The 12,689-nt window shown below is 35.1% G+C and overlaps 1 protein-coding gene across 1 annotated transcript in view; it reads right to left on the reverse strand.

Annotated features, from left to right (window-relative positions):
- The window catches only part of SGCG (sarcoglycan gamma), a 60,270-nt gene that overhangs the window by 21,992 nt on the left and 25,589 nt on the right, over positions 1 to 12,689 (reverse strand). The window contains 2 exon segments of the mRNA XM_010728893.3: positions 4,964 to 5,020; positions 5,023 to 5,082. Coding sequence (XP_010727195.1) covers positions 4,964 to 5,020; positions 5,023 to 5,082 — 117 coding nt within the window.

The raw sequence follows: 12,689 nt of genomic DNA on the forward strand, positions 1-12,689 counted from the left end.
GCTGCTTTCACAAGTAAAAATGCAGCTCCTCCCTTGCCAGGCTGTCTTTCTTGGAGAATCTTTATTCTAGTGAAGCTAGAATCTTTATTCTAGTGAAGCCACTCAAATAGAGTGGCACATTTGACAACAGAATCAACTAAACCACAACAGCACTTTATCTGTATTTTGTAGCATCTCATTACTGTAGATACAATTCTCTGAAAGTGACAGAAAGCCAGTGCATATTGGAACATCTCCATGGAACCTAATCATGTGACACTGTTTCAGTGCCATTAAATATCTAGTCTTGCAATTGTATTTTTATAGATTTTCCTGTTATGTACATGTGCAAAAAAATCCCAAATTTTAATCTAGCTCACTTGCTACAAACCACATAGATTGCATTATTATAAAGATGTTGGAAGAATTTAATAACTTCCATTAATATTTTGAAAAAATAATAATAATAGATATTCACAGAAATATAAAATAACGTATCTAGAACATCAAAGTAATTATCAGTTAAAAAAGGTAAGTGGAGTTCAGCAGTATATCTATATGAACACACCCTATTATCTGCTACTGCTGACAAATCCACAGAATGACAGAATTGTAGGGGTTGGAAGGGAACTTTGGAGATCACCCAGTTCAAGTCCCTGCTAAAGCAGGTTCCTACAGGAACCTGCACAGGAAAGCATCCAGGTGGATTTTATATATCTCCAGAGTAGGAGACTCTATAGCCACTCTGGGTAACTTGTTCAAGCACCCTGTCTCACTCAATGAATAACAATATCGAAAGGAAAATAAGTGTGTCTATAACTTGTGATTTTCATTTCCACATTAGACATCACCGGCATAGATAGACTTTGTATTCTGCCTGCTTTTCATTTAATTCATCTGTCATCTTTAGAATTCCACACAATAGCTATAGCTCATCACCAACTACCTGTTGTTTTGATACTGATTAAAGTGGATTTAAAGGTTAAATGTATGGATGTTTCTATCATTGGTTTTGTGGAAAAACATGAGAAATTCAGTTTTACTTTCTCATATATTCATCTGAAAGTCAAGAAGCTGAGGTACCCGAGTATGAAAAGTGAGTATGAAATATGTAGGTCCCCTAGCAGATTAATTAAACATCATCTTCTGCACTTCTTGCACCTTTTTTGTATTCAGAAAAGCACTGGTTATGACATTATTAAATACATCCATATCTTTAAATTGCAAATGAGATGACAAGCTTGGTTGATAAAGGTAAAAGTATGGGCGTAATAAATTTCCATTTGATGCTACATCACATTTTGATTAAGAGATTACAGCAACACAAATCAGTCTGGAATGCATTACATGGATTAAAATTGGCTGATGGGCCTTAAACGCAAACAGAACCTCGAGTGAAGGAATGTGCTACTATGGGGCCAAATGTGATGTAACATTTATTCATGGATTCAGATTTTTAAAATGATGAATTCAGGAGATAAAGATACTGTATGTGTAAGAGAGAAATTTATATATTCTAGAGCATGCACCTCTAAGAAAAATTAAGACCTTGCCTTCCTGTGAGGAAAACGTCTTCATTAAATAACAGCATTAAGTATGGCACACATACTGAAGAAAATCACCTCACAGAAGTACTTTTTGGAAAATGACCTGAATTGATTTCTTGTGTACTTTATAACTACTTTATTTTTTACAATGGAAAGATAAAGCTTTAAGATATGAATATGAATATTAAATATGAATATTTGGTATTTTATAGAATATAAGAGCAAGATTTTCTTAATGAGAGGACTGAAGCCAACATGTCTCATTAACACCCCTACCCCTCAACACACACATGCCATCAGGCAAAGTCTATCTGCCTATTTAAGGCCTAATAGAATTTTTTTTTGTCACATACTTAGCTTAGCTTCTGAGCAGAAGCATTTAAATTTAAGAAGAATCTTCATATCATGTTTTGGTATTAGCTGTTTACACTGAAAGCCCCTCCCACATACCACTAGGAAACCACTGACAGTACACAGCAAATACTCTAAGAGATCACAAAAGAGTAGAAGAACAAGTGGTAGGTTGTGATAAAATATGAGTCCCTGTAAAGATACTGATCACCTCTTCATTGCCAGCTTTTCTTCAAAAAGAGTGGAGGGTAAGCAACTGCATTCTATTAATTTCTTATGTTCCATTATTCTCATCATCAAAATACTACCTCTTACTACAGCCATGAAAAATAAATTACTATTTGCCTTTAAAAAATTCTTTATTGCAGTAGTTGAGACCATTTTGAAATGGCTGATATAATGTTAATAATGTTATTTACTTGACCCGATTTTCTCTCTTCTATAGAAATACCCTTGCACATTTTTCCTAACTTCCAGTTATCACTATCAAAGCAAGCAAGTCTCTTGTAGGTATGTATACATCCCAGAACCATGTGCTGGCTCACATACCTTGTGGTGTTTCAAACACTGCTGATGCTTGTTTAAGTATGTAAACTTGGCTACTGTATCAAAGCAACCTAAATGAGCCACCAAGCTCCTCCTAAAGAAGCCCTCATCGTGTCCTTCCTCCTACAGGGAGCTAATAAACAGAAGAAAGGCAGACTTTTTACATGGTCAGATTGTGATAAGACAAGGAGGAGTGTATTTAGACTAAAGGAGGGGAGATTAGATTACTCAGCAGAGATACACCAGTACAGGCTACCCGGAGAGGTTGTGGATGCCTCATCTCTGGAGACATTCAAGGACATTCAAGGTTGGATGAGAGGGGCTTGGAATTGGGTGGGATTTAAGGTTCTTTCCAATCTCAGTCCTTCTATGATTCTATGAAGACAACTGTACTTCATCAGCAGAAGAGATATCTGCCTAGGTGTCCCCTTCAGATGTGAGCCAAATCACATGTTGAGTGAGGGTTCAGTTCAATTGTCTGAACATGGACATCTGCATCACTGGGGTATCAAAAATTCTTTGCTGATCATCACTTTTCCCATAGATTTGGTCCTCTTGGAAGAAATGGGAGAAACACTGCCACAGTTTCATTCTACTACATATAACAGAAAATGACTGGACTGAAATAGCATGAGGTCAAGCATAACAAACTGCTGGAAAATGACACTTCCTGAGGTGTTGGGTAGGATATGCTTCTTCTTAGACGTTTGTTTTTTCCTGAAATACTACAAATCACTGACATAGGTTCTCTCCTACATTGCATTTTAGTTTAAAACTGCCACGTTTTCTTATAAATTATTACTGACCTTTTCACAATTTACATAAATCATAGAATCACAGAATCACGGAATGGTTTGGGTTGAAAGGATCATCTAGTTCTAACCCCCTGCTATAGGCAGAGACAGCTCCCACTAGACCAGGTTGCTCAAAGCCCATTCAGCCTGGCCTTGAACACCTGAGAAGTAAAATCAAACAGCTCCCATATTGCATATAAAAAACTGCAAAATGTTCTTTGTGTATTTTAAGCCTGATATAGTCTGTTTCTGCATACACTTTCCAATTGACCTTACTCTCTGTCAAAAAATTTTCACAAAATTATCTCAGTGCACCAAGTATTACTAATTTATCATTCATGGTAATAGTATCATTTAAATCACAATTTTAATAAATAAGTTTGAAGCATAGTAGGCATGAATCTCTGCTCACTAATATTAATTTTACACTGAAATAACCTCACTGACTTTAATGCATTTATTTTTGACTTGTACTACAGTGTAGAAAAGAAAGGAGCAATGTGCCTTTCTGCAATATCTACTAAAGTAAACAGTTATCCTTGAAAGATTCATATTGATAAGTCAGAATACATGTTTAAGCATAACAATCTCTATCCATGTACAAATGATTTTACTTACTTTGAGCAGAGAGAGATCTTTTTTAAATCAGATAACAATTATGCAGTTTTTCATATCTTTGTTAAACATGTTTTTCTATTAAAGTTTAGCATCCCTTGGGCAAACAATAATCATTTGATATGGTTTCCTGGTTAAACAAAGTTGTATTTTCAATTAGGTTAAAAAGTAAAGAAAAACACAAAAAACACCAAGATAAAACCTTCAGGCATAAACAAAATTTATTAACACATTTATTATAACTCAACCTTTGCTTTGAAACATGAAGCATGTGCTTACTATCACATCTGTGATTCTGCACAGTGAAATAATATGAATCGATCCATTAAAATTAAGACCTCAAGATTTCAGAGGATCAATAATTAGCAAAAATGATAGTTGCAATAAAGTTAAAAATATTGAAAATGTAACTGAAAGCAAGTTATTACAGGATTATTTCAGTATTTTCTTTGACAGAGTCTTCCAGATAAAGGGAAATCATACACTGATGCATTTGTTTTAATGCACCCTTAATCCTGGAAAATGAAGGTTGACTTTATCAGGTCATATAAGAGGAAACAGCTTTTTGTGCGGCACTTTTGACATCGTACTTTGTAAATGAGTACTTCAGTGATTTGCAGAAATAGCCCAAAGCAAACTTGTCTTTTGACAGATGACATTATAAATACACTATAAATACTATAGTGAGACATATATACTACACATAGAGGTGAAATACAGTGGCTTTCACCTTGAAAGAAAAAAGCATATAAAAATGCCAGAGTCTAAAACATTTTAAGAAATAATACAACTGATTTTTCAAATTGAAACGTGCAAGATTTTTTCATCGTCATTTAAAAGTATGCTCTGAAAATATTAAATAATTTAGAAAAAATATTCAAGTACAGTTTCAATCACAAACTGTGCTTGAACATGGCTTTAAATTAAAATACATATGTAGGCATATATGCATTCTTATATACACATATTATTAGTTTTCCCTTAAAGCTTTTGATTATTGGAAAAGTTAGAATACTTTCAGATATGTAATTTCTAATAAGTTAAACCCAGTATTTTTTAACAATGGCTCATTTTAAAATTATTCATTATTCTCATGGTTATTAGTTGGGTATTTCTTAAGCTGTTACAAACCTGTGACTCGAAGTTTATCTGTTCCAATGACAACCTCATTTTCATCCACTGTAAAAGTGGCTTGCCATCCTTTGAGTTGATCTGAAATTGCTGGCCGTGGAATTCTACCATTTTAGGACCTGCAAAACAGTAAAATAATGAAATATTACATCAGCTTTCTTCAACTTCCTATATAAGTTGCTAACCATGTTGTGGTCTTAATTTAGTGACTTATTTAACAATTAATGATCACGAAGCATTCCAATAGTGGCCCTGGAAGTACCGAAACTGAATACATATATTCACAATTTCTAACCTGTTGTTCAAAACTGTGCCTGGAGTCATGTTATCAAGTTGGGTTTCAAGACAAAATTTAGGAAATCCCTCTCAAATTGGTCAAGACAAACAATGCCTCATTGAGCCATTTGTATTCTTGGTGTTGAAGCTGCTAAGACTCTTTGATCTGTGTGAGTATAGCAGCTTTTTTTTTTTAACATAGAAAATAATTAACAAAGTAATCTCTTTTGATTAGGGAAGTTAAAATGCTTTAAAATCCAATAAAAGGGCAGGACCCTCAGCTGCCAGTTTGCTCTGTATATCTAACAAATATTATTCCGGCATGTTCTTCGAGGATTTTCAAAAAGCTGGAGTATTGTCAGTTGGATTTTGTGTGCAAGAGTCTTTACGTATCACAAGATCTTAAATCCAGTAAAACATTTTGTTCTACAGTTTTTTCTTGGTGAGTAAGTATAGACTTAGGCCTTAATAAGCCTTTCTCATTTTAAACAATTAGATCAATTAAAAATTCACATCACATAAGTTTGAGTATCTGTTTAATAGAGTCATCATCAAATTCTATGTTCAGAATGTAAATTGGAGATAATGCTCTTCTCTAAAGCTCCTTCCAAAGCACATGCCTTCATTTCTGGAATTACAAAAAGAGGTCAGAAAATATCTTCAGTCAGAGAAAAGGTGTTACCCACAGGCAGGTAGGTAAATGAAACAAAGGTGGTTCCATATTAATGCTTTACTAGAGAACTGTGGTTGTTTTATTATTTCTGTTCCTGTTCAGAAGCAGTAATGAGACTGAGCGTGATCTTTTGTTTATCCAAACAAATAAAAAACTGGTTGTTATTGTCTTTAAATGCTATTGCAATGGCAGTCTTTCCTTTCTTGCCTTTCATCCAACACCACAATTACACTGTACAGCATGACTTTGGGATACACAAATCTAAGCCTCTCCTATCTGACACGATAGTGGTCAGGTGATTCAGGTATGCTGAGGATACAATTGATTTAGGAGTGATTTTCTGTCTCTTTTATTAAAAAAGGTATATTTGGAGGTATAGAAAGGAAGGTATTATTTGGAGCCTTTATATCCTGCATAGGAATGAAACCCAAGAGGCCAGCTTCCATGGTCCATCGCCAGCTGTAGAACTAATGGAAAAAAGTTGTGCTTGCCACCATGTCTTCTCATCCTGGTTATCACTGGAGCTCGTTCTAAAAATCATGCAGTAGATGAGATAGAAATGCGAATGCTAATTTCTATCTCATGCGAAGGTTAGATATTTTTATTTTCAGGATTCTAAGTCTTTTGGTAGGTCTGGAATGCCTAAAACCATTTTTGTTGTTGTTGTTGTTATCCAAGAATATTTGTTGTTTAAAAGAATTTATAAGGGAGTAAGGATCCTGAAGATTTACATTTTGGTCATAAGCACTTTAGAGTAAATTAGGTGCCCAAGACCTTCAACGGGCTCAGTTCTAATTTGTGAACTTTAATAGTATGTGAAATCTTTAAAATACTAGTTAGAAGATGACATAAGTGTATCTCAATTACTGTGAAAGCTTGCAAACGATATGGAGCATTATCTCTAAAATGCAACTCAAAAATGTATATCATTAATATATATTTCATTTTTATTTATTTGTACATGATCATAGAAAAGTTCTTGATAACGATTAAGACCCTGTATGTTTAGGGGGAATGCCATCTACTGATTTCCTTGGTACAAAGGGAAGCAGCTTCGAAAATAAATTGCTGGGCCTAAATAGCAGAATCTCTGCTCTTTCCTTCTCAACACCTTGGTAGATTCAGAAGTTTTCGCTGATTATAAATCACTTGGGAAAGAAAAAAGTAAATTTGAAAGAACTGAGGAAGTGTGGCATGATTTGCACCAGGCCTAACCTGATCTTGTCTATGAGTACATTTATCTTATTGATTTCCTAATTTGCTGAATCTATTTCACAAGCAATCTTGTCAAAAGAAGATTTTTCATGCCTCTCCTTGCAGGAAAAGGAAAGAACTACCTCAAACAGAATGAATTGAATAATATAATTCGTACACTTGCATATTGCTAGAAAATTGACATTTTTTAAAAATTAGATTATTATGGAATGTAGACTAATTCACTCTGCATGTATATGCAGATATGCTATACATATGCTATATAACTTTTGCTCGAATCCTTTGCCCAAATAAACTTGGCCCAAATTCCATTTTCTCTCATCTAACCAAAGCAAACAGGAACAGCCAACATAAACATGTGTTGTGCAGACTGACTTTCTCAGCCATCCTGTCTATTTAATGCCAATTTCTGGCATGGTGTCCATAAAGAACGTCATACTGATACAACCAGAGCTGAAGTATTTATTAGTTTAATTAATCTAGCCCATGTATACACCGATCTCAGATCTAACAGTAAATGCAACAAGGCTGAGATTCAGTCTTTCTACTCCCAACTAATTGTTCTTAACATTAGACCACTTAATCATATTTTTGGTCCCTTCTCTATTCTACTCTGTTAATATCTGATTATTCCAGTCAAAGCAGTATACCTTTAACAGTAGAAATGGAAGGAGTCCTACTCCAAAATAATGAGATATAGGAAGAAAAATATACTCAGATAGAAGAGAAACCAAGATAGAACCAGATAGAAGAGATACCAAGGAAAAATGGTATTTATAGATAAGTGCTCATCTTAGATGAGCTCCAAGTTCTAACAAGATAATATCTATACCAATAAATTAGAGAGAGCCAAGGCAGAGGAGACACGTGCATCTCCAATTTCTGTTACTCTATGTTCCTTGGCACAGCCTAGACCTGTACCACACAGAGACCTCCAGACAATGTATGACTGGGTGCTGCTCTTCCCAGACAGGACAGATGAAGTTCTCCAGCTCTGGAGGAAAGACAGTTTAGCTGTACAAAGAAAGTTATGATATGCCATCTGCCTCTGCAGCAAACTGTGTGTCCTGGTCTGTTCTGTTTGATGCCTGTTGCTCTTAATTTTTTTCCTTTGAGCGAGCTACAGGAATATAAACACTGAATTTAAGCAAGCAGAGGGGCAGTTACCTAGAATCTAAGATGGGTGCATAGTGAACTACACACATTATATTTAAAGCTAGACATAAATAAGAAAGAGTGACAAGCAATGAAAACATTCATCTTCCACTGCATGCATTCCTAAAGACTCTAGAGTGGAGGCTGTTTGAAAAACACCAACCAATGGCCTTGCTTATGGTGAATTTGCATACAGATTTTTCTTCTGCTCCTTGCAAACTTTAACAAATTTTAACAAATTTCCAAACCCCCCCCAAAAAATTTCCATTTTTAAAGAAATGGAAATATATTTATTAAATCATAAGTAGCACTGGATACATTGCAGTACCACTAATTGTATTGTGATCCTCAAAGGATTAATTTTCAGCTCAAAACCAGCAACCTAATTCAACATCTGAAACATTAATCTCTGATTTTCTAAGTGTATTTTGTTTAGCACCCTAGTATATAAACCCTAGTATGCATGTACCCTGCATGTAAGTAAAATAATGCTATGCTACAGCTGAAACTGTTACATGACTGAGCATAAGGCTGTAGAAAGCGGTTCAACTATTTTGCCATTTCTGCCAGAAGTGCCACACGAATTTTCAGGTGAATGGGTTATCCTTGCTGTTTAGGATGACTAATAATTGCCCACTGTTACTTTACATTTTCTCCTTTAACACAAGCAGCTCTGAAGCAGACCACAAGTGATCATCACATCATCACATATCTCTTGACATTGAGGATGCCAGTGCAAATGTTGAAAAATGGCTTAATGGCCCTTTAATAAATGTTTTTATTCTAAGGCACCTTCCAGTCTTTCCGGTAGTGCATTGCCATAAATCTCTGCAAATGGGCACACTGCTAAGCTGTCTTCCTTTCTGTTTCTTCTCCTCACTCCTGACTCCCCTGGCTGGTTTTCCAAAGAAGGAAAGTCTTATGCTTCGTGATTCCATTTTGGTATAAAAGCATTTGAAGTACTTCCCTTTTGTTGCTTCCAAACCTTTGAGTTCCAGTGCAATATAAATGTAGAAGGATCTGTTATCAAAAACAAGGCCTGCCTGCTAATACACACAAAGACTTAACATCAACAAAATTGGCAGAATGTAGGCAAGTTCTTCAAAACCAGTTAGTTCTGTCTAGCATTAAGCACTTCTAGACCATCTTCAGATTTTATGGAAGAGGGTTTCAAATACTGAGTTTTTCTAATTTCAGATCTTTTCTTTGTCTCATACCATATATAACTTTGATAATTTATGGCTGTCACCTACTTTGCGTGTTTCATTCTTCTGCTACCACCCAGTATCATCAAAATTTTGAATATAAGCCAAAAAACCCAAGTGCTTTGGGGTACTGCTATGCAATTGAATTTTTTAGTTGATTATTATATTAAAACACCTTATTTAAAATAAGATCTCATTAAAAGTGCATTAAAAATGTAATACTCCTACAGATTCAGTTCTACTTCTGTAAGTAATAAAGTACCAATAAATGCAAAGCCATTACATTTAGAGCCATAAAATTAATCAAATTTTCATATGGAATAGTATAGAAGTGCCTGGTGATCTCTTATTAGAACAAATGCATTATTACAGAGTACATGCAGCATGTTGGATATATACATTTTATCTCCGTATATATATCTATTATAATCTTAGAAGCATCTCCTACAAAAGATATAAGCACACCTTACTGCTAGCACTTCTTACACTTGTTATTCCCTACAGTTGAACAAAAGCCTTTGAAAAGATCTTTGAAAATCTGGTTCTGAATGATCAATGCAAACACTAATCATATATAACTTGCAACCCAATCTAGCATGGTTTAGGTGGCAATATTTCTCCTTCTCAGTATGAGGTAACTGAATGTCTTCATACATCTGAACATTTTCATTGCTCTGTTTAAATATAAAGAAAAATAAAAACATGAAATACGTGACTGTAAAATTGATTACTGCATGTAGAAACAATGGCAGGAACAGATTACAGTGACTTGATTAAAAATATATGATGTCATCATTTCTGTTGTCATTCCTTTAACTTTCCTGATAAAGATTATATTTTAATTCTATAAAGTTATTTATCCTTTAATACTATTAAAGAATACTTTATCTTCTGCATAATGAATAACTGTATTACTTTTTCTTCCTCCAATTATACTTTTTTAAAAAAAAAGAAGCCGCGGGTTAATTTTTGTAAGATCAACCCAATATTGTTCTTTAAGACTATTATATGTGTATGCCTGGTGGATCTGGGCATAAGACTCAAGGTGAGAGGACCAGTTAAGGAGAATGACTCAGTTGCCAAAGCATAGCTGTTTAGTGCCATTATGTGTACTTTGGTATTCCCTGACCAGTCTTCAGCATATTATAGATGCCCCTGAGTACCTAAGACTAGGGCTAGGTCTGACCTGGGGTCTGTAAGTGTCCTCAGCCCTTGCAGAGTGCCAGATGAAGACAGAACCATAGAGCGGAGTTAGCTCAGGGTGCTCAGGAGGAATGTTAACATCTCCAAGTAAAGGCTGTCCTAAGCACTGGGCAACCTGCTCCAGTGCTTAGCCATTTTAATAGTGATGTTTTCCCACCCTTATGTCCAGTTATACTTTGTCTTACTGCAGCTATGCCTCCTGCCATTGTTCAGTTCATTTTTCTGTGTGAAGAGTCTGGCTCCATCTTGCCTCTAGCCCTTCCCTGAGTAGCAGCAGGTAACAATTAGAAGGCCATCTTCTCTACAGATTAAAGTAAACATCACCTTCTTCAGCTTCTTATTTTTTATGTGCTCCCAGTCCCTGACCATATCAGTGATGCCCTGTGGGAGTCTCTCCAGTTTGCTGATAGCTGTGCCATGCTGAAGGAGGTGAAGTTAAACACAGTATTCCAGCTGTAATCTCAGGAGGGGGATAACGCAGCCCAGTATGCTATTAGACCTCATTGCCACAAGGGTACACTGCAGATACATGTTCAACAGTTCACTAGGATGGGGGCTCTTTTTCTGCAGAAGGGCTCTAGCAACCTTTTTTTAGCTGCTAACTGCTGTCCAGAGTTGAGTCACCTTTAAAAAGAAAGCACTGTTACACTTTATACCAGCGTTTCAGATATACTTAATTATCGAAATTCCGTAAAAGATTTTAGTCACAATAAATTTCAGCTATTTTAAGTCAACCTTTATGAAGTCATCTAGCATTAAACAGTGCCAATAATTCAATCTTCTTATTACTTTAAAGGAAGAAAGTACCAATTCCTCATATTTAGCATTAACTACTATCCTGAAATTCTCCCCCAGTGACTTACGTTAATGCTTACTATACGATGTGAAGCAAAATATGTTGTTTGGGATTGTAAGTTTACTGAAGACAGCAGAAGTGGAGAAAGATACAAAGCATTTAATAATTTGATTTTCTTCACCTATTTTGAATTTCTTATTCCCATGAAAATAAAGGAGGGAGGGAGGGAAGCTACTCAGGTGAGTAATTGCTCTCTGACAAGAGCTAGGTATGCACAATCTGGTTCTTCTTCCATATAATACTTCACAAAAACACGATTTCCCAAATGTTAACTTCTTTACAAAGCTAAATTATCTCGACTTACACACTTTTTTTTTTTTTTTAATTCTTCAAGACACAAAAGAAGGGACAACACAGGACTCAAATCCCTTTGAACAGGTTAAATTTCCCCTTAACTGTGATGCTTACATATTTAAGCAACCACCTGATTGATTAACTTTTAGATAATTTTAAAGGTTGGTTTAAGTTAGCTTTGCTGACCCTGAAGATCATCACATATTTCATTATAGAGATTATCACATTTGGGACCAACAAACTTTTTTCTAGAAGGGAATATCATTCAAGCCTAGATATTAAACTGGTTGTAATTACTAAATCACTATTTATATAAATAAGCATTTGTGGAGAAATACTTAGCTAGCTTTAATTTAAATGCACACTGATTACCACTTAGTATTTTCCGTGATTTCTTCTAACATTTTCCAAAATTATAATCATTTAAATACACAATGGTCTCACAAAAGTCTAAGAGTGTATGTATTTAATATAGAACAGAGACACATCTGTCACAAATTAAAATGGGAAATTAGGAAAAAAATTAGCAGCCACCTGCTATTCTCTAAATTCTGCCTGATCTGAGTCAACTAAGCTTTCCTTTTAAATAAAGCTAGAATGTATGCCTTGATATGATCAGATTCATTGGCAGCTAAAAGCATTATACCCTGGAGGTAAAAGTCCCTACTTTCATCCTCTTGGAACAAATAATGTAGGTTCTTGATCATAGGAAGAATTAATCACCTCAAAAATACTTCAGTGAAGTTTGCAATTTATCTTTCTATTAATTACTCCTACGTTGTATCTTTCCTTCTTATAACCCAGCTGGACAGCAATTAAAGTTGTGCAAATAATAATCTTGCTGCAGTA

The sequence above is a fragment of the Meleagris gallopavo genome, chromosome 1, assembly GCF_000146605.3.
Source record: "Meleagris gallopavo isolate NT-WF06-2002-E0010 breed Aviagen turkey brand Nicholas breeding stock chromosome 1, Turkey_5.1, whole genome shotgun sequence".
NCBI classification, from domain to species: domain Eukaryota; kingdom Metazoa; phylum Chordata; class Aves; order Galliformes; family Phasianidae; genus Meleagris; species Meleagris gallopavo.